The sequence below is a fragment of the Myiozetetes cayanensis genome, unplaced genomic scaffold (genome assembly GCF_022539395.1).
Source record: "Myiozetetes cayanensis isolate MyiCay16 unplaced genomic scaffold, myiCay2020 scf383, whole genome shotgun sequence".
In the NCBI taxonomy this organism is placed as follows: domain Eukaryota; kingdom Metazoa; phylum Chordata; class Aves; order Passeriformes; family Tyrannidae; genus Myiozetetes; species Myiozetetes cayanensis.
Window position 1 is genome coordinate 1 of NW_026087613.1, and position 21345 is coordinate 21345.

Here is a 21345-nt window from a genome sequence, read left to right on the forward strand (position 1 = left end):
GCTCAGGAGGCCCTGGGGGCCCAGGAGTTCCAGGGGGCCTAGGAGGTTTGGGGGCCTGGGGCCCAGTGAAGGCTTTGGGGCTCAGGGGGTGTCACTCACCAGCAGCCCCCTGACCGGGTGATGATGGGGATATGGCTGGGAGGTGCTCAGGGAGGTTCTGGGGGCTCAGGAGTTCCAGGGGGCTCTAGGAGGCTTGGCGGCTCAGGGGAGGCTCTGGGGGCCCAGGAGGGCTCAGTAGAAGGCTTTGGGGGCTCAGGGTGTCACTCCCCAGCAGCCCCGACTGGGTGATGATGGGGGATATGGTTTGGGGGCTCAGGGAGGTTTGGGGCTCAGTGAAGGTTTTGGGGGGGTTCAGGGGGGGTGTCACTCACCAGTAGCCCCCGACTGGGTGATGATGGCCGACATGGGGATGGTCTTGATGATGGTGGTGGTCCCGGGCTTGGTGGTGCTGGGGGACACGCTGCTGATGCCCAGGATGGTGGGGGCTTGGCCCCCGCCCTGCCTGCGTGGTGGTCAGGATGGTGGTGGGCTTCCCCTCCCCCGACGTCACCAGCTTCAGGATGGTCCCGGCGGGGAGAGGCCCCTTGGTCTGAAATTTGGGGATGGGGGGGGTCAGTTATTTGGTACTGGGGGGAATGGGATACTGGGGAGGGGTCTGGGATGGGGGGCACAGGGATTTGAGGGGGGTCTCTATGGACGACTCAGGGAGGGGTCTGGGGACGGGGTGGCGTGGGGAGGAGGGGGAGTTGGGAACAAAGAGGGGTCTCAGGGACTCAGGGGGGTCTCAGGGATTTGGGGGGGTCTCAGGGATGTTTTTGGGGGGTCTTACCTGGATGATCTGGGTGACAGGCCCGCTGGACGCCTGCCCCGTGACAGCCCAGGGGGGGTTTGGGGAGGGGTCTCAGGGACTCAGGGTGGTCTCAGGGATTTGGGGGGGGTCTCAGGGATTTGGGGGGGGTCTCAGGGATGTTTCTGGGGGCTCTCACCTGGATGATCTGGGTGACAGGCCCGCTGGACGCCTGCCCCGTGACAGCCGAGCTCTGCACCGGCTTCGTCTGCACCACCGACATCACCTTGCCCAGGTTGGAGATCTGGGTGGGGGGGTCCCAGGGGGGGTCTAAGGGTCAGTGACTCGCCCAGGACCCCCCCTCCCCCTAAACCCTCTGAGTTTAGAGGCCACAGGACCCCCAGGACCCCCAAATCTGGGGCACTCCAGGGTTTTAGGAACTCCTAAAATACCTGAGCCCCCAGTTTCCCACAGCCCCAGTGTCCCCCCAGGACCCCCAACTCCCCCAGTCCTGTGTCCCCACAATCCTGGTGCCCCCCAGGACCCCCCAAACCCAGTTTCCCGTGATCCTGGTGCCCCCAAATCCAGTTTCTCACACCTCAAACCCCCCCAATCCTGTGTCCCCATGATCCTGGTGCCCCCAAACCCAGTTTCCCACACCCCCAGGACCCCCCCAAACCCAGTTTCCCACAGCCCCAGACCCAGTTTCCCATGATCCTGGTGCCCCCAAACCCAGTTTCCCACTCCCAGATCCCCTCAAACTCTGTTTCCCATGATCCTAGTGCCTCCAAACCCAGTTTCCCACACCCACAGACCCCCCAAATCCAGTTTCCCATGATCCTGGTGCCCCCAAACCCAGTTTCCCACCCCTCCCAAACTCCCAAACCGAGTTTCCCACACCCCCAGACCCAGTTTCCCGTGATCCTAGTGCCCCCAAACCCTGTTTTCCACACCCCCAGTGTCCCCCCAGGACCCCCAACTCCCCCAGTCCTGTGTCCCCACAATCCTGCTGCCCCCCAGGACCTCCCCAAACCCAGTTTCCCACACCGCCAGACCCCCCCAAACCCACTTTCCCACACCCCAGACCCTCCCAAACCCAGTTTCCTACATCCCCAGGCCCTCCCAAACCCAGTTGACCCCCTCAAATCCACTTTCCCACACCCTAGACCATCCCAAACCCACTTTCCCACGCTCCCAGGACCCCCCAAACCCAGTTTCCCACACCCCAGACCCTCCCAAACCCAGTTGATCCCCTCAAACCCAGTTTCCCACACCCCAGACCATCCCAAACCCATTTCCCAACCCCCAAACCCACTTTCCCACGCTCCCAGGACCCCCCAAACCCACTTTCCTGCACCCCCAGACCCCCCAAACTCACTTTCCCACCCACCAAACCCCCTTTCCCACACCCCAAGCCCCCAAAGCCCCCCAAAACCCTTTTCCCCCCGTACCAGGGCGCTGCCCCCCGGGACGGAGATGGGGCTCTTGACCAGGGTGATGGTCTTGGTGACGCCGCCCACGACGGTGGTGACGACCTGAGCCTGCTGCGCCACGGTGACGGTGCCGGATTTGTGCACGGTGATGATGGGCCGCGTGGCCGCGTTGCTGGCGGGGGTCCCGCCCCCCGCCGTGCCCACCTGGGCCGCCGCCGTCTTCAGCATCCGCGTGGCCGGGTTACTCACCTGGGGGGGGACAGAAAGGTGCTCTGAGACCACCAGGACACAGCAGGGAGGCCAGGGGGATGCCACGGGAGACCCCCAGGGATGTCATGGCCCCCTGAGACCACCAGGACACACCCTGGGGCTCTGAGACCACCAGGACACACCATGGACCCTGAGACCACCAGGACATGCCCTGGGCTCCAAGACCACCAGGGAGGCCACAGGGATGCCATGAGAGACCCCCCCCAGTGATGTCATGGCCCCCTGAGACCACCAGGACACACCCTGGGGCTCTGAGACCACCAGGACATACCCTGGACCCTGAGACCACCTGGACACACCCTGGGCTCTGAGACCACCAGGACACACCATGGACCCTGAGACCACCAGGACACACCCTGGGCCCTGAGACCACCAGGACAATACCCTGGGGTTTTAAGACCACCAGGACACACCCTGGAGCTCTAAGACCACCAGGACACACCCTGGGGCTCTGAGACCACCAGGACATACCCTGGGATTCTGAGACCTCCAGGACACACCATGGACCCTGAAACCACCAGGACACACCATGGACCCTGAGACCACCAGGACATACCCTGGGCTCTGAGACCACCAGGACACACCAGGGAGGCCACGGGGATGCCACGAGAGACCCCCAGGGATGTCATGGCCCCCTGAGACCACCAGGACACACCCTGGGCTCTGAGACCACCAGGACACACCATGGGTGTCCTGAGACCACCAGGACACACCATGGGTCTCCTGAGACCACCAGGACACACCAGGGAGGCCACAGGGATGCCACGAGAGACCCCCAGGGATGTCATGGCCCCCTGAGACCACCAGGACACACCATGGTCCCCTGAGACCACCAGGACACACCATGGACCCTGAGGCCACCAGGACACACTCTGGGTCCCCTGAGACCACCAGGACACACCCTGGGCCCCCTGAGACCACCAGGGAGGCCACGGGGACATCATGAGACACCCAGAACACACCACAGGCCCCGAGACCACCAGGACACACCATGGTCCCCCTGAGCCCCAAGTGACACCAAGGTGACAACGACCCCATGGTGCCACCCTCAGCCCCCCAGTGACACCACGGTGACAACGACCCCATGGTGCCCCCCCAATCCCTCCTGAGCCCCAAGTGACACCACGGTGATAATGGCATTGGGGTGCCACCCCAAGCCCCCAAACCATGGTGACAATGATCCTGCAGTGCCACCCCCAGCCCCCTGAGCCCCAAGTGACACCACGGTGACAACGACCCCCTGGTGCCACCCCAAGCCCCCAAACCATGGTGACAACGACCCTGCAGTGCCACCCCAATCCCCCCTGAGCCCCAAATGACACCCAGTGACAATGACCCCCTGGTGCCATCCCAGCCCCCAAACCATGGTGACAATGACCCCTCAGTGCCACCCCCAGCCCCCCAGTGACACCACGGTGACAATGACCCCTGCAGTGCCACCCCAATCCCCCCCGAGCCCCAAGTGACACCACGGTGACAGTGACACTGGGGTGCCACCCCAAGCCCCCAAACCACGGTGACAATGACCCTGCAGTGCCACCCCAAGCCCCCAAATCACGGTGACAATGACCCCACAGTGCCACCCCAAGCCCCCAAACCATGGTGACAATGACCCTGCAGTGCCACCCCAAGCCCCTAAATCACGGTGACAATGACCCTGCAGTGCCACCCCAAGCCCCCCTGAGCCCCAAGTGACACCACGGTGACAATGACCCAGCAGTGCCACCCCAAGCCCCCAAATCACGGTGACAATGACCCCTCAGTGACACCCCAAGCCCTCCTGAACCCCAAGTGACACCACGGTGACAACGACCCCGCACTGCCCCCCCACGTACCATGACGGGTGACGAGGCCACCTTGACGGTGGCGGGCAGGGTGGTGGTCCCGGGGGTCACGGCCACCGTCTTGACGATGGTGGCCCCCGCGGGGACGCTGAGCACGGTGGGCGCCGACGCCGGCGGGATCTTCTGCGTGGCGGCCGCGGCGGCGGCCAGGGCGGCCATGCCGCTCATCTGGGGGCTGCTGCCGATCACCTGGGGGGGTGGGGGGCACAGTCACACCTGGGGAGCACCTGGGGCACACCTGGGACCCCCATGTCACACCTGGGGAGCACCTGGGGCACTCCTGGGGTGCACCTGGGACCCCCATGTCACACCCAGGGCACACCTGGGGCCCCCATGTCACACCCAGGGCATACCTGGGGTTCACCTGGGACCCCCATGTCACACCTGGGACCCTCATGTCACACCCAGAGCACACCTGGGACCCCCATGTCACACCTGGGACCCCCATGTCACACCTGGGACCCCTGTGTCACCCCTGGGATGCACCTGAGACCCCCCCAGTCATACCTGGGACACACCTAGGGTACACCTGGGACCCCTGGGGCACACCTGTGTCACACCTGGGGCACAGTTGGGACCCCCGTGTCACACCCAGGGCACACCTGGGACCCCCATGTCACACCTGGGGCACACGCAGGGCACCAGGGACCCCTCCCAGTCATACCTGGGGCACACCTGGGACCCCTGTGTCACACCTGAGGCACACCTGGGGCACCAGGGACACACCAGGGACCACCCCCATGTCACACCTGGGATCCCTGTGTCACACCTAGGGCACCTGGGACCACCCCAGTTACACATCACACCTGTGTCACACTCCTACCCCCCCCTCACCACGTCACATCTGTGTCCCCCCCATGTCCCTCCAGTGTCCCCAATTCCCCTCCATGTCTTGCCCATGTCCCCCCAGGGTCCCCAACACGCCCCACCCTGCCTGTCCCCCCCATGTCTCACCGTGCCCTGGGGGCTCTGGGTGGGCACCACCATGGTGACACCCACAGGGATGGATGTCACTGTCCCCATGTCCCCAGTACCCCCCTCATGTCCCCCCCGTGTCTCACCGTGCCCCGGGGGCTCTGGGTGGGCACCACCATGGGGACCCCCGTGTGGATGGATGTCACGTCTGTCACCCGTGTCCCCAATACCCCCCCTGTCCCGTCTCCCGTGTCTCACCGTGCCCTGGGGGCTCTGGGTGGGCACCACCATGGTGACACCCACAGGGATAGATGTCACTGTCCCCATGTCCCCAATAGCCCCCCATGTCCCCAATATCCCCCCATGTCCCCCCCGTGTCTCACCGTGCCCCGGGGGCTCTGGGTGGGCACCACTATGGGGACCCCCGTGGGGATGGATGTCACTGTCCCCATGTCCCCAATACCCCCGTGTCCCCCCTATGTCCCCCCGTGTTCTAACACCGTGCCCTGGGGGCTCTGGGTGGCACCACCATGGGGACCCCTGGGATGGATGTCACTGTCCCCATGTCCCCCTAATAGCCCCCATGTCCCCCTTCTATGCTCCCCCCATGTCCCCCCATGTCTCTCACCGTGCCCTGGGGGCTCTGGGTGGGCACCACCATGCGTACCCCCGCGGGCAGGGACGTCACCGTCACCGGGGCCTTGCCGGGCCCCGCCGAGCGCACGGTGACCAGGGGGGGCCCCGCGGCCGCGAGGGGGTCCTCTGCCACCTTCAGCACCGCCGGGACCCCTGGGGGGGACACAAGGGGGGTCAGAGCAGGGATGGGGATCAGGGGGACCCCCACGGCCTCCTGTGACCCCCCTGAGCCACCCCCTGTGTGCCTCTGTCTACCACAGACCCCACCCCCCATGTCCCCTCAATCCCCAATCCCTTATAGCCTCCCACCCTCCACGTCCCTCAATCCCCCCAATCCCTTAGAGATCCCCATCCTCCATGTCCCCTCAATCCCCCCAATTCCTTATAGCCTCCCACCCTCCACGCCCCCTCAATCCCCCCATAATCCCTTAGAGCCCCTCTACATTCCCTCAATACCCCATAATCCCTTAGAGACCCCCCACCCCCATGTCCCCTCAATCCCCCCAACTCTTTAGAGCCCCCACATCCCCTCAATCTCCCCATAATCCCTTAGAGACCCCCACCCCTTGTCCCCTCAATCCCCCCAATCCCTTAGAGACCCCCATCCCCATAATCCTCGTAGCCCCACCACCACCAGCCCCCACATACCCCTCAATCCCTCATATCCTTCCCACCCCTCTATGACCCCAACCCCGCCACATCCCCTAATGCCCCCATCCTCACAGCCCCCAATCCTCAAATACCTCCCAACCCTTCCACATCCCATCAATCCTCCCCATGTCCCTCCAATCCCCCACATCCCCCCCACAACCCCCTGCCCCCTCAATCCCCTGCCATGTCCCCTCATCCCCTCCCACATCCTCCCATGTCCCCCCCAATCCCCCTGTCCCCACAACCCCCGTGTCTCCCACACCCCCCAAACCCCTCTACATCCCCAATCCCCCATCTTCCCCCAGCTCACCGGGTGCCGCGCAGCCCCGGCCGTGCCGGGTGGTCCCGGGGGTCCCGACGGGCAGCACCTGCAGGGTGGTGCTGGGGCGGCCGCAGCCCCGCAGCCCCTGCGGCCGCCCCGCTGCCTCCCTGCCCCCGCAGCCGCAGCCAGGGGCGCTGAGGGTTCTGAGGGCAGCGGGCGGGGGGCGGCGGCTAGCAGTGCAGCCGCACGGGGCGGGGGCAGCGCGGGCGCGGGCGGCGGGCGGGGGCGGCGGGCGCGGGGCTCTTGGGGGGTTGGCGGCACGGAGGGCACGGGGGCGGGCGCGGGGCGGCGGGCAGCTCGTACTTCTGGAGCTGCAGCAGGTACGAGTCGGCTGTGGGCACCGCGCCCCAGCTCACCTCCAGCGACGTGGTGTTGGCACGCACCAGCTGCACCCTGCCCGGGGCCGGGGGGCGCTCTGGAGGGGGAGAAAATGGGGAGGGGGTCACATAGAGAACATATCCTAAACCTTCACTCTGACCTGCACCAGCTGCACCCTGCCCGGGGCCCGGGGGCGCTCTGGGGGGGGAAATGGGGAGGGGGTCACATAAAGAACACATCCTGACCCTTATCCTAACCCCACACCCTGACCTGCACCAGCTGCACCCTGCCCGGGGCCGGGGGGCGCTCTGGGGGGGCAAAGATTGGGGGGGTTAACACACACAACACACCCTGACCATGACCTGCACCAGCTGCACCCTGCCCGGGGCCGGGGGGCGCTCTGGGGGGGGGAAATGGGGAGGGGTCACACACAGAACACACCCAAAACCCTCACCCTGACCTGCACCAACTGCACCTGCCCCAGGGCCAAGGGGTGCGCTGGGGGGCGGGAGGGAAATTGGAGGGGAGGGTGACAGACAAAACACACCCAGACCAGCTGCACCCACCCCGGGATCCCCAGACTCACCTGCCTGCAGGTCCACAGGTCCTTGCAGCACACCTGAGACCCCCAGCCCCGACACAGCCTCAGGACCCCCTGAAATCCCCCCAGACTCACCTGTCTGCAGGTCCCACAGGTCCTTGCAGCACACCCAGGACCCCCCCAAACCTCATCAAACCCCCTTGGACTCACCTGTCTCCAGGTACCACAGGTCTTTGCAGCACACCTGGAACCCCCCCTATGCTCAGGACCCCCCCAAACCTCATCAAACCCCCCAGACTCACCTGTCTCCAGGTACCAGAGGTCCTTGCAGCACACCTGGGACCCCCTATGCTCAGGCCCCCCCAAACCTCATCAAACCCCCCAGACTCACCTGTCTCAGGGTACCACAGGTCCTTGGCCTGAGAGCCACCAGCCTCAGGACCCCCTGGACTCACCTGTCTCCAGGTACCAGAGGTCCTTGCAGCACACCTGGGACTCCCCCTATGTTCAGGACCCCCCCAAACCTCATCAAACCCCCCAGACTCACCTGTCTCCAGGTACCACAGGTCCTTGCAGCACACCTGGGACCCCCCCTATGCTCAGGACCCTCCCAGACCCCCCCAAACCCCCCCAGACTCACCTGTCTCCAGGTACCACAGGTCCTTGCAGCACACCTGGTTGTTCCAGGCCTTCCTGTAGCCGTCCCTGCCGCTCCAGATGTAGAGGCGGGTGGCGATGGCCACGGCGCAGTGCCCGGCGCGGGCGCGGGGCACGTTGTCCTCCAGCGTCTCCAGCACCAGCGGCTCCCACGACATCGAGTCTGGCCGGGGCAGGGGGGGCACGGGCGGGTCACACCCCCCCACAGGCACCCACGCCACGGGGGGACCAGGGGAGGAGTGGGGGGTGGGGGGTTAGGGGGTTGGGGGGTTTAGAGAGGGGTTTGTGGGGCTTCGTAGAAAAGGTTAAGGGGGTCATAGAAAGGTTTGGGGTGTTTAGGAGGGGTTTGAGGGGAGCTCTAGAGTGAGGGTTGGGGGCTCTAGAGTGGGATTTGGGGGCTCATAGAAGGGTTTGAGGGGCTCTCAGTGGGGTTTGGGGGGCTCACAGAAGGGTTTGAGGGGCTCTCAGGGGGAGTTGGGGGGCTCTACGTGGGGTTTAGGGGGCTCATAGAAGGGTTTGGGGGCTCACAGAAGGGTTTAGGGGGCTCTCAGTGGGGCTTGGGGTGTTTAGGGAGGGGTTTGAGGGCTCTTGGTGGGGGTTCCCAGGTCAGTCTGGGTGGGTTTGGGGATCCCAGGTCAGTCTGGGGATTTGGGGGATCTCCAGGACAGTCTGGGGGGAACTGGGGATCTCAAATCAGTCTGGGGCGGGGTTGGGGATCCCAGGTCAGTCTAGGGGGAAGGTTGGGGTTCTCAGGTCAGTCTGGGGGGGGTTTGGGGGTCCCAGGTCAGCCTGGGGGTGTTTTTGGGGTTGCAGCCCCCTCACCCAGGTTCAGGCAGGCCAAGGTGTTGGTGCATTTCCACTCCTTCTCGTGCGTCGCCACCTTCACGTCGTCCATGACCAGGGGCACCCACCCCCCAAACACGTACATCCTGGGGGGCACAGGGGTCAGGGGGGGTCACAGGGGTCAGGGGGACCCCCAGACACACCCACCCCCAAACACGGACATCCTGGGGGGCACAGGGGTCACAGGGGTCAGGGGAGGTCACAGAGACCCCCAGACACACCCACTCCCCAAACACAGACATTCTGGGGGCACAGGGGTCACAGGGGTCAGGGGGACCCCCAGACACACCTACCCCCCAAACACGTACATCCTGGGGGTCAGGGGGGCCACAGGGGTCAGGGGGGGTCACAGGGGTCAGGGGGCACCCAGACACACCCACCCCCCAAACACGGACATCCTGGGGGGCACAGGGGTCACAGAGGTCAGGGGCGCTCACCACGGGTCACGGGGGTCACAGGAGTCAGAGGGGTCACAGGGTTACCCACGGGCACACCCACTCCCCAAACACGGACATCCTGGGGGTACAGGGGTCAGGGGGGCACCCAGGGACACCCACCCCCCAAACACAGACATCCTTAGGGGGTGAGTCTAAACTGATTAAGAAATTAAAACAACCAGAAGTTCCCCCCTCCCAGGACTCCCCAAACTCCTCCTTCTGTGGTGACAGGGACACCCAGGGCCCTCCAGAACAAGGAGGGGGGTCAGGGGGGTGTTTTTTGGGGGGGGGGTCGCCCCCAGACTCACTTGTTGCCGATGGTGGTGGCCGAGTGGAGGCTGCGGGGCAGGGGGGCCACCCCGCTCAGGCTCGGCTTGTTCCACGTCAGCGTCTCTGGGGGACCCCAAAAACCACCCACAGCGTGAGAAACGGGCCACAAAACCACCCAAAAGGGGAAGAAACGGCCCCAAAACCACCCAAAACGTAAAGAAATGGCCTCTAAACTACACAAAATGTGAAGAAACGGTCCCAAAACCCTTCAAAATAAAAACAAATAACCCTGAAACCACTCAAAATGTGGAAGAAACAGCCCCAAAACCACCCAAAACGGGAAGAAACGGCCTCAAAACTACACAAAATGTGAAGAAAACGGTCCCAAAACCACCCAAAACGGGAATGGGACCAAAACCACCAAAAATGTGAAAAACGGCCCCAAAATCACCCAAAATGGGCAGAAATGGGACCAAAACCATCCAAAATGGGAAAAAACGGCCCCGAAACCACCCAGAGTAAAAAGAAACAGCCTCAAAACAATACAAGAGGCAAATACACGGCCCCAAAATCATCCGAAGTGGGAGGAAACAGACCCCCAACCCACCTAATAAAATGTGAAAAATCAGCTCAAAATCATGAGGAAAAAGCCCCAAAAACACCCAAAATGTGCTCATCCCTCTCCGTGTACCCCACGGACCCCCCTGAGCCCACCCAGTGTCCCTGAGTGCCCCCAAACCCCTGAGCCCCCCAAAGCCCCCCGTACCGATGTCAGGGGTCCACAGGTCCCCCACCTGCAGCCGCTCACGCCCCTGTAGATAACGAGGTGGGACTCCCGCACCCCCCTCTCCGTGTACACCACGAACCCCTCTTGAGCCCCAAGCCCCCAAAGCCCTTCTGACCCCCCAGACCCCAAGCCCCGTACCGATGTCAGGGGTCCACAGGTTCCCCACCTGCAGCCGCTCATGACCCCATAGATGGTGGGACTCCGCGGTTCCCCCAATTCCCCTGGCACCCCTAAACTCCCCCTGAGCCCCCTCAGTGTCCCTGACCCCCAAAGCCCCCCCAAGACCCCCATACCAATGTCGAGGGTCCACAGCTCCCCCACCTGCAGCCCCTCACAGCCCCGTAGATGACGAGGCGGTATCTCCTCCCATCCCTCTCCGTGTACACCACGGATGACCCCCAGAGCCCTCAAAGCCCTTCTGACCCCCAGACCCCAAAGCCCCCGTACCGATGTCGAGGGTCCACAGGTCCCACAGCCTGCCCCGTAGACGCTCATGCCCCGTAGATGACGAGGTGGGATCTCCTGCCACCCCTCTCCATTACCCCACGAACCCCCCTGAGACCCCCCAGTGTCCCTGAGACCCCCCAGTGTCCCTGAGACCCCAAAGACCCCCATACCGATGTCGAGGGTCCACAGGTCTCCAGCCTGCAGCCGCTCATGCCCCCGTAGATGACGAGGCGGGATCTCCGGCCGTCCCTCTCCGTGTACACCATGGACCCCCCTGAGCCCCCCCAGTGTCCCTGAGCCCCCCCAGTGTCCCTGAGACCCCAAAGACCCCCGTACCAATGTCGAGGGTCCACAGGTCTCCCAGCCTGCAGCCGCTCATGCCCCCGTAGATGACGAGGCGGGATCTCCGGCCGTCCCTCTCCGTGTACACCACGGCCGTGTGGGACTCGCGGGGCGGGGGCAGGACCCCGTAGGTGATGGGGATGTCCCAGGCCAGGACCCCCGAGCCCGGGCGCAGCTCCAGCACGTACAGGTCGTTCAGGTACCTGGGGGAGGGGGGAGGAGACCCCCAAAAAGGGGGTTAGGGGGTTGGAGGGGGGGTGTCCCTGTTGCCTTCAGCCTGGGGGACATGGAGGGGGTCTGGGACACCCCAAAATACAGCTGGGATGGTCCCAATGTCACCTGTGTCACCCCAAAAGAACAGGGTCATCTGTGATCCCCCCCCCAAAGCACTCAAGGGTCCCTGGGACACCCCAAAATACAGCTGGGATGACCCCAATGTCACCTGTGTCACCCCAAAAGAACAGGGTCACCTGTGCCCCCTCCCCAAAGCACCCTGGGACACCCCAAAATACACCTGGGATGACCCCAATGTCACCTGTGTCACCCCAAAAGAACAGGGTCACCTATGCCCCCTCCCCAAAGCACCCTGGGATCCCTGGGACACCCCAAAATACACCTGGGATGGCCCCAGAGTCACCTGTGCCCTCTCCCTCAAAAGAACAGAGTCACTCATGCCTTCATCAAGCACCCAGGGGTCCCTGGGACACCCCAAAATACAGTTGGGATGTCCCCACTGTCACCTGTGCCACTCACCCAAACCAACAAGGTGACACCTGTGTCCCCTCCCCAAACAACAGGGTCCCAGTGCCCCCCATCCCAATCCCCAAGGTGTTTGGGGTGTCCCCCCTGGCTCCCCAGTTTTTGGGGTGCCCCTTACTGAGGGATGTTGTGTTTTGGGGTCCTCACTGTCATCTGACCAGCCCCCCAAACAGGGTCCCTGATCATTGGGGTGCCCCTGTGCCCCCCTCCTCAATCCTGAGGATTTTGGGGTCCCTCACACCCATTCCCAAGGTGTTTGGGGTGTTCCCCGTGGCTCCCCAGTTTTTGGGGTGCCCCTCACTGGTGGATGTTGTTTTTGGGGTCCTCGCTGTCACCTGTCTCAGTGCCCCCCAGTCCCAATCCCCAAGGTGTTTGGAGTGCCCCCCCAGTTTTCGGGGTGCCCCTTACCGGGGGATGTTGTTTTTGGGGTCCTCACTATCATCTCTCAGCCCCCAAACAGGGATCCCAATGCCCCCCTCCCCAATTCCCAGGGTTTTGGGGTGCCCCTTACCGGGGGATGTTGTTTTTGGGGTCCTCGCTGTCGTTGGCCAGCCCCCCGAACAGGTAGCACTTGTTGCCCACCAGGGAGAAGCTGTGGCCCAGGCGGGGGCAGGGGGGGGGCCCATTTTTGGGGGTCTTCGCCTTCAGTCGCTTCCACTCCCACCGGCTGGCCTGGAATGGGGGGGGGGGAGAAACAACTGGCATTGGGGGGGTGGACAATCCTGGATTGGGGTGAGGGATCCAGGGGATCTGGGGGATCCCAGCATGGGGGGGAACCCCAATATTGGGGGGACCCCGGGGTCCATAAGGATGGGGGATCCCAACACTGGGGGGATCCAGGGGGTCCTATGGGATGGGGGACCCCAGCACTGGGGGGATCCAGGGGTCTTGGGTGGGGGGACCCAGGGGTCCTGGGAATGGGGGATCCCAGTACTGGGGGGGATTCAGGAGTCCTGAGAGATCCAGGAGTCTCAAGTGGGGGCACCTCAGGGGTCCTGGAGTGATGGGGGACCCCCAGCATGGGGGGGGACACTTTAGTATTGGGAGGACCCCAGAACTGGGAGGGATCCAGGGAGTCCTCTGGGATGAGGGATCCCAGTAATGGGGGGATCCAGGGGTACTGAGGGGGTTCAGGGGGGTTGGGGAGGTCACCCAGGGTTTGGGGGGATCCAGGTGGTGTTGGGGAAGACACCCAGGGTTTGGGGGGGCTCAGGAGGGTTTCTTGGGCTCACACAGGGTTTGGGGGGGCTCAGGGGGTTTGGAGGGGGTCACCCGGGGGGGTGGGGATTCAGGGAGGTTCGAGGGGCTTGGGGGGTCAAGGGGACACCCAGAGTTCGTGGGAGGACCCAGGGATTTGAGGGGCTCACCCAGGGTTTGGGGGGGTCAGGGGGGACACCCAGAGTTCAGGGGAGGACCCAGGAGTTCAGGGGTCACCCAGAGTTTTGGGGGAAGACCCAGGGGTTGGGGGGGGGGGTCACCCAAGGTTTGGGGAGGTTCAGGGGGGTACCTGTAGCTCGTAGAGGTCGTTGCTGTACTTGCCGTACTCCACCATCCCCCCAAAAACCAGGAGCCGGGTCCCGTCACACACGAAGCCGTAGGCGGCACAGCCGGGGGGGATGTCCCCCCTCACCGCGGGGATGAACCACTGGTTGGTGGCTGGGGGGACAAAGAGGGGTGTCAGTGATGGGGGGCACAGGGAATGTCCCCCCTTACCGCGGGGATGAACCACTGGTTGGTGGCTGGGGGGGCAAAAAGGGGTGTCAGTGATGGGGGGGCACAGGGAATGTCCCCCCTCACCGCGGGGATGAACCACTGGTTGGTGGCTGGGGGAAAAAAGAGGGGACAAAGAGGGGTATCATTGATAGGGGGGCACAGGGAATGTCCCCCCTCACCGCGGGGATGAACCACTGGTTGGTGGCTGGGGGGGCAAAAAGGGGTGTCAGTGATGGGGGGGCACAGGGAATGTCCCCCCTCACCGCGGGGATGAACCACTGGTTGGTGGCTGGGGGGGCAAAGGGGGGACAAAGAGGGGTGTCAGTGATGGGGGGGGCACAGGGAATGTCCCCCTGAACTGCAGGGATGAACCACTGGTTGGTGGCTGGGGGGGCAAAGAGGGGATCAGTGACACACAGAATGTCCCCCCCTCATCATGGGGATGAACCACTGGTTGGTGGCTGGGGGGGCAAAGAGGGGGTCAGTGACACAGAGAATGTCCCCCCATCATCGTAGGGATGAACCACTGGTTGGTGGCTGTGGTGACAAAGAGGGGTGTCAGTGATGGGGGGGCACAGGGAATGTCCCCCCTCACCACGGGGATGAACCACTGGTTGGTGGCTGGGGGGGCACAAAAGGGGTCAGTGACACACAGAATGTCCCCCCTCGTGCTAGAATGAACCACTGGTTGGTGGCTGGGGGGGCAAAGGAGGCACAAAAGGGGTCAGTGACATGGGGGGGCACAGGGAATGTCCCCCTGAACTGCTGGAATGAACCACTGGTTGGTGGCTGGGGAGACAAAGGGGGTCAGCAAAAGAAAAACATGTAAACCCCCAGCCCCTGTACCCCCAGGAGCTCCCCCATGCCCCCAGTACCCCCAGTGCCACACACATTCAGCTTGTCCAGGATCCCCTTGTTTTGGGGACCCCACACCCCGATGTACCCACATAGGGTCCCACCGTGCCCCCCTTACCCACCCGTGTTGTAGATGTGCAGCTCGTCCACGATGCCCTCGTTGGGGGACCCCCACCCCCTGTGCCTCACACAGGATCCTCTATGACCCCCCACACCCCTGTGCCCCCCATTACCCACCCGTGTTGTAGACGTGCAGCTCGTCCACGATGCCCTCATAGGACACCCCACACACCCCATAGGGTCCCTCTATGACCCCCACACCTCCCGTTACCCCCCGTGTTGCAGGCGTGCAGCTCATCCACAACGTCCTCGTTGTGGGGACCCCACACCCCTGTGCCCCTGCAGACCCCCCGTTACCCACCCGTGTTGTAGATGTGCAGCTCGTCCACGATGCCCTCGTTGGGAGATCCCCACAACCTGTGTACCCCCATAGGGTCCCTCATGACCCCCCACCCCCTGTGCCCCCCCGCCATTACCCACCCGTGTAGTAGACGTGCAGCTCATCCACGATGCCTCATTGGGGATCCCCACCCCCTGTGCCCCTGCAGACCCCCATTACCCACCCGTGTTGTAGACGTGCAGCTCGTCCACGATGCCCTCGATGTGGGGACCCCCACACCCCTGTGCCCCTGCAGACCCCTCTGTTACCCACCCGTGTTGTAGACGTGCAGCTCGTCCACGATGCCCTCGTTGGGGGACCCCACACCCCCTGTAGGCCCCCCTCCATGCCCCCATTACCCACCCGTGTTGTAGACGTGCAGCTCGTCCACGATGCCCTCGCTGTGGGGACTCCCCACACCCCGTGTACCCCCTGCAGACCCCCTGTACCCCCGTACCCACCCGTGTTGTAGACGTGCAGCTGGTCCACGATGCCCTCGTTGTGGGGATCCCCCACACCCCTGTGCCCCCTGTAGACCACCCTGTGCCCCCATTGCCCACCCATGTTGTAGACGTGCAGCTCGTCCACGATGCCCTCGTTGTGGGGATCCCACACCCCTGTGCCCTGTAGACCCCCCTGTGCCCCCTCCGTTACCCACCCGTGTTGTAGACGTGCAGCTCGTCCACGATGCCCTCGTTGCCGCCCCCGAAGACCACGATGAGCTCCTTGATGGCCACGGCCCTGTGCCCGTGGCGGGGCCTGGGCACCGGCCCGGCCCAGCCCACCACCCGCTTCCAGCGCGGCTGCAGCGCGGGGGCCGGGGAGCCCGCGGAGGACCCCCCGCCCAGGCCTGCCATGCGCCCCGCTGCCTGTCCTGGGGGGAAAACAGGGGGTCAGGGCACCCCAAAACCCCTTTGGGACACTGAGACCCCCAAAACCCCCCTAATGACACTGAGACCCCCTTGTGACACTGAGACCCCCCCGCTGCCTGTCCTGGGGGGTAGAACAGGGGATCAGGGTACCCCAAAACCCCCCTAATGACACTGAGACCCCCCTGTGACACTGAGACCCCCCCTGCTGCCTGTCCTGGGGGGAAAAACAGGGGGTCAGGGCAGCCAGAAACACCCTGATGACACTGAGACCCCCCCGCTGCCTGTCCTGGGGGGAAAAACAGGGGGTCAGGGCACCCCAAAACCCCCCTAATGACATTGAGACCCCCAAATTCCCCTGTGACACTGAGACCCCCCCGCTGCCTGTCCTGGGGGGAAAAACAGGGGGGTCAGGGTACCCCAAAACCCCTCTGGGACACTGAGACCCCCAAACCCCCCTGTGACACTGAGACCCCCCCGCTGCCTGTCCTGGGGGAAAAACAGGGGACCAGGGCACCCCAAAACCCCCCTAATGACACTGAGATCCCCCCCACTGCCTGTCCTGGGGGGGGCAACACAGGGGGGCCAGGGCACCCCAAAACACCCTTAATGACCCTGAGACCCCCTTGTGACACTGAGACCCCCCCTGCTGCCTGTCCTGAGGGGAAAAACAGGGGGGTCAGGGCACCCCAAAACCCCCCTAAGGACACTGAGATCCCCCCCACTGCCTGTCCTGGGGGGAAAAACAGGGGGTCAGGGCACCCCAAAACCCCCCTAAGGACACTGAGACCCCCAAACCCCCCTAATGTCACTGAGATCCCTCCCGCTGCCTGTCCTGGGGGGAAAACAGGGGGTCAGGGTACCCCAAAAACCCTCTAATGACACTGAGACCCCCTTGTGACACTGAGACCCCCCTGCTGCCTGTCCTGGGGGGGCAGAACAGGGGGTCAGGGCACCCCAAAACCCCTCTGGGACACTGAGACCCCCAAATTCCCCTGGGACACTGAGACCCCCCTGCTGCCTGTCCTGGGGGGAAAAACAGGGGGTCAGGGCAGCCAGAAACCCTCTGATGACACTGAGACCCCCAAACCCCCCTAATGACACTGAGACCCCCTTGTGACACTGAGACCCCCCCGCTGCCTGTCCTGGGGGGGGGGCAAAACAGGGGGTCAGGGCACCCCAAAACCCCCCTAATGACACTGAGACCCCCCCCCCACTGCCTGTCCTGGGGGAAAAACGGGGGTCAGAGCACCCCAAAACCCCCCTAAGGACACTGAGACCCCCTTGTGACACTGAGACCCCCCCGCTGCCTGTCCTGGGGGGGCAGAACAGGGGGGTCACGGCACCCCAAAACCCCTCTGGGACACTGAGACCCCCCCGCTGCCTGTCCTGGGGGGAAAACAGGGGGTCAGGGTACCCCAAAACCCCCCTAATGACACTGAGAGCCCCCTGCTGCCTGTCCTGGGAGGAAAAACAGGGGGGTCAGAGCACCCCAAAACCCCTCTGGAACACTGAGACCCCCCTGTGACACTGAGACCCCCCCACTGCCTGTCCTGGGGGGAAAAACAGGGGGTCAGAGCACCCCAAAACCCCTCTAATGACACTGAGAACCCCCCACTGCCTGTCCTGGGGGGGGGGGTAGAACAGGGGGGTCAGGGCACCCCAAAACCCCTCTGGGACACTGAGACCCCCCGCTGCCTGTCCTGGGGGGAAAACAGGGGGTCAGGGCACCCCAAAACCCCCTTAATGACATTGAGAACCCCCCCTGTGACACTGCGACACCCCCCCCCGCTGCCTGTCTTGGGGGTGCAAAACCGGGGGTTCAGGGCACACCAATACCCCTCTAATGACACTGAGACCCCCAAACCCCCCTGGGACACTGAGACCCCCCCTGCTGCCTGTCCTGGGGGGAAAAACAGGGGGTCAGGGCACCCCAAAACCCCCCTAATGACATTGAGACCCCCAAATTCCCCTGGGACACTGAGATCCCCCCCCCGTGACACTGAGACCCCCCCCACTGCCTGTCCTGGGGGGGCAGAACAGGGGGTCAGGGCACCCCAAAACCCCCCTAAGGACACTGAGACCCCCCTGCTGCCTGTCCTGGGGGGTAAAAACAGGGGGTCAGGGTACCCCAAAACCCTCTAATGACACTGAGACCCCCTTGTGACACTGAGAACCCCCTGCTGCCTGTCCTGGGGGAAAAACAGGGGGTCAGAGCACCCCAAAACCCCCCTAATGACACTGAGACCCCCCCACTGCCTGTCCTGGGGGGGCAGAACAGGGGGGTCAGGGCACCCCCAAACCCCTTCCACTGATACTGAGACCCCCAAACCCCCCCACTGCCTGTCCTGGGGGGGCAGAACAGGGGTTCAGGGCACCCCAAAACCCCCCTAATGACACTGAGACCCCCAAATTCCCCTGAGACACTGAGACCCCCTTGTGACACTGTGACCCCCCCCCGCTGCCTGTCCTGGGGGGGCAACACAGGGGGGTCAGGGCACACCAATACCCCTCTAATGACACTGAGAACCCCCCACTGCCTGTCCTGGGGGGGTAACAAGGTGGGGGTGGTCAGGGCACCTCCAAACCCCTCTGGGACACTGAGACCCCCCCTGCTGCCTGTCCTGGGGGGGCAACACGGGGGGGTCAGGGCACCCCAAAACCCCCCTAATGACACTGAGACCTCCCTGTGACACTGAGACCCCCCTGCTGCCTGTCCGGGGGGGGTAACACAGGGGGGGTCAGGGCACTCCAAAACCTCCTGTGACACTAAGACCCCCAAATTCCCCTGGGACACTGAGACCCCCAAACCCCTCCCATTGACACTAAGACCCCCCTGTGACACTGAGACCCCCCTGCTGCCTGTCCTGGGGGGGTAGAACAGGGGGTCAGGGCAGCCAGAAACCCCCTGAAGACACTGAGACCCCCAAACCCACCCGGGACACTGAGACACCCCCCCACTGCCTGTCCTGGGGGGGGTAAAAACAAGGGGGTCAGGGCACCCCAAAACCCCTCTGGGACACTGAGAAACCCCCCAGTGCCTGTCCGGGGGGGGTAACAAGGGAGGGTCACGGCACCTCCAAAACCTCCTGTGATACTGAGACCCCCCAAATTCCCCTGGGACACTGAGACCCCCAAACCCCTCCCATTGACACTGAGACCCCCCCTGTGACACTGAGACCCCCCCGCTGCCTGTCCTGAGGGGGCAGAACAGGGGGGTCAGTGCACCCCAAATTCCTCTGGGACACTGAGACCCCCAACCCCCCCAACTGCCTGTCCTGGGGAGTCAAAACAGGGGGGTCAGGGCACCCCCAAACCCCTCCCATTAAGACTGACCTCCCTCATACCTGCGCAGATGGGGAGGGGGAATTGAGGGGGGGTTTGGGGCATGGGAGGCACCCCCCCAATTTTTGCCGCCTCCCCTTCGAGGTTCATCTCACCCCCCCACACTAATTACCTCCTTATAATTAGCACCCTAAAAAGTACAATTAACTGTCCCTCCTAATGCCCTCCCCCACCCCAACAACTGCCCCTCCACTGAGGTTCATCTTCACCTTTCCCCAAAATTCCACCCCCCAGGCTGTGTGCCCCTCCCCACCACTAATTACCCCATCATAATTGCCCCCATGGGGGCACAATTGACTGCCCCCCTCGTGTCCAACCCTCCCCCCAGAATAACGGACTCCATGGAGTTCATTCTCCCCCTAAAATTACCCCCCCAAACCACTCCCCTTTTATTGCTCCCCTGCATTAAAATTATTTGCCTTCCCCCCGGAACTTCTCCCCCTCCCCAATAACTGTCTCCCCATTACACAATTAATTACCCTCCGAGGATTCATCTGCCCCTCCCCCCAAATTAACTGCCCCCAGGGGGCTTCAGCTCCTCCCTCCCCTCAAAACTGGCCCCCCAGACTGTGCTGCTTTCCCCACTAACTTTCCCCTATAATACAACTAATTATCTCCCATATGCAATTAACTGCCCCCAATGAACAATTAATTGCCCCCTCCCGTTTCATCTCCCCTCAATCCCCCCTCAGCCCATACCCCATAATTCTCCCACCATTATTGCCCACCGTTGTACAATTAATTACCCCCCGGGGTACAATTAATTACCCCCTCAGGGTTCATCTCCCCCTCCCCAAACAACTGCCCCTAATGGGCGTCACTCCCCACAAAAAAACTGCCCCCCTCAGGCTGCGCCCCTCCCCCACCGCTAACTACCCCCCATTATTAAGCCCCAGTGTACAAATTATTGCTCCCTACTGTGCAATTAACTGCTCTCTCAATGAACAATTAATTGCCCCTCAGGTTCACTCTCCCCCAACCCCCCTCAGCCCACGCCCCCATAACTGTCCCCCATTTTGCCTCATAATGTGCAACTAGTACTCCCCACGTACAATTAGTTGCCCCCTAATTAACAATTAATTGCCCCTCAGGTTCATCTCCCCCCACGCCCCCTCACCTGCGCCCCCGGCCCTGCCCCTCCCTCTCCTCCCCCTGCCCTGCGCGCCGCCATCTTGTCTCTGCCCGGGCGGAAAATGGCGGCCGCCGCCTCCCCCACCGCCTCCCCCGCTCACCGCGGCCCCTCGGCCGCCTCCCCTCCGGCCCCTCGGCCGCTCGCGGTTGGCGGCGGCCTCGAGGTTGTGTCGGGCGCTGGCGGGTCCCGGCGCGGGGCAGCGGCTGCGGGCGGAGCGCGGCAGCGGCAGGTCCCTCACGCCGCCCTGGGAGCCGCCATCTTGCGCCTGTGTCCGGCGGCCGCGGCGGGCTGGGCGGGGCCGGGCAAAGGGGGCGGGGGCAGCGCCGGACACGCCCCCTCCGCGCCCGGGCGGCGCCATCTTGGCGGGGGACGGAGGGCGACATTGTGGGGGGGGACAGGCACACAGGGAGGGGCGGCGGCGGTTTGAGGGGTCTCGGGGAGGGGTCTCAGTGATTTCTCAAAGGTACCGGGAACGATCCCGGGAGCGGCGGGGCCGGTGGGACCGGCGGGAGGAGCGGGGGATTGTACGGAGCAGCCATGAGGGGGCGCGGCCATGGCGCCAACGGAGGGGGCGTGCTCACGCCTCTTCCATAACCACGCCCCCTCCGGCCGCCTCTTAAAGGAGCCGCCCCCTCCTTCCCGCCGCTTCTCCCCGGAGCCCGCCAATGCCGCCATCTCTCAGTCCCGCCCCTCACGCCCGCCCCCACCCCCGCCATCGCTCCCCGCCGCCCCG

At 63.9% G+C, this 21345-nt stretch overlaps 1 protein-coding gene across 1 annotated transcript; it reads right to left on the reverse strand.

The window, feature by feature from the left end:
• Positions 1 to 371: 371 nt before the first annotated feature.
• Positions 372 to 20970, reverse strand: LOC126646735 (host cell factor 1-like; the record flags this gene model as incomplete). The annotated part of the gene is given in 16 exon segments (XM_050328254.1): positions 372 to 499; positions 501 to 589; positions 987 to 1091; positions 2239 to 2469; positions 4326 to 4523; positions 5878 to 6038; positions 6954 to 7076; positions 7079 to 7273; positions 8358 to 8537; positions 9197 to 9303; positions 9963 to 10047; positions 11495 to 11703; positions 12771 to 12931; positions 13767 to 13915; positions 15925 to 16140; positions 20697 to 20970. Coding segments are annotated over 16 exon segments (2611 nt in total), but the record flags the coding sequence as incomplete, so codon positions are not given.
• Positions 20971 to 21345: the final 375 nt, after the last annotated feature.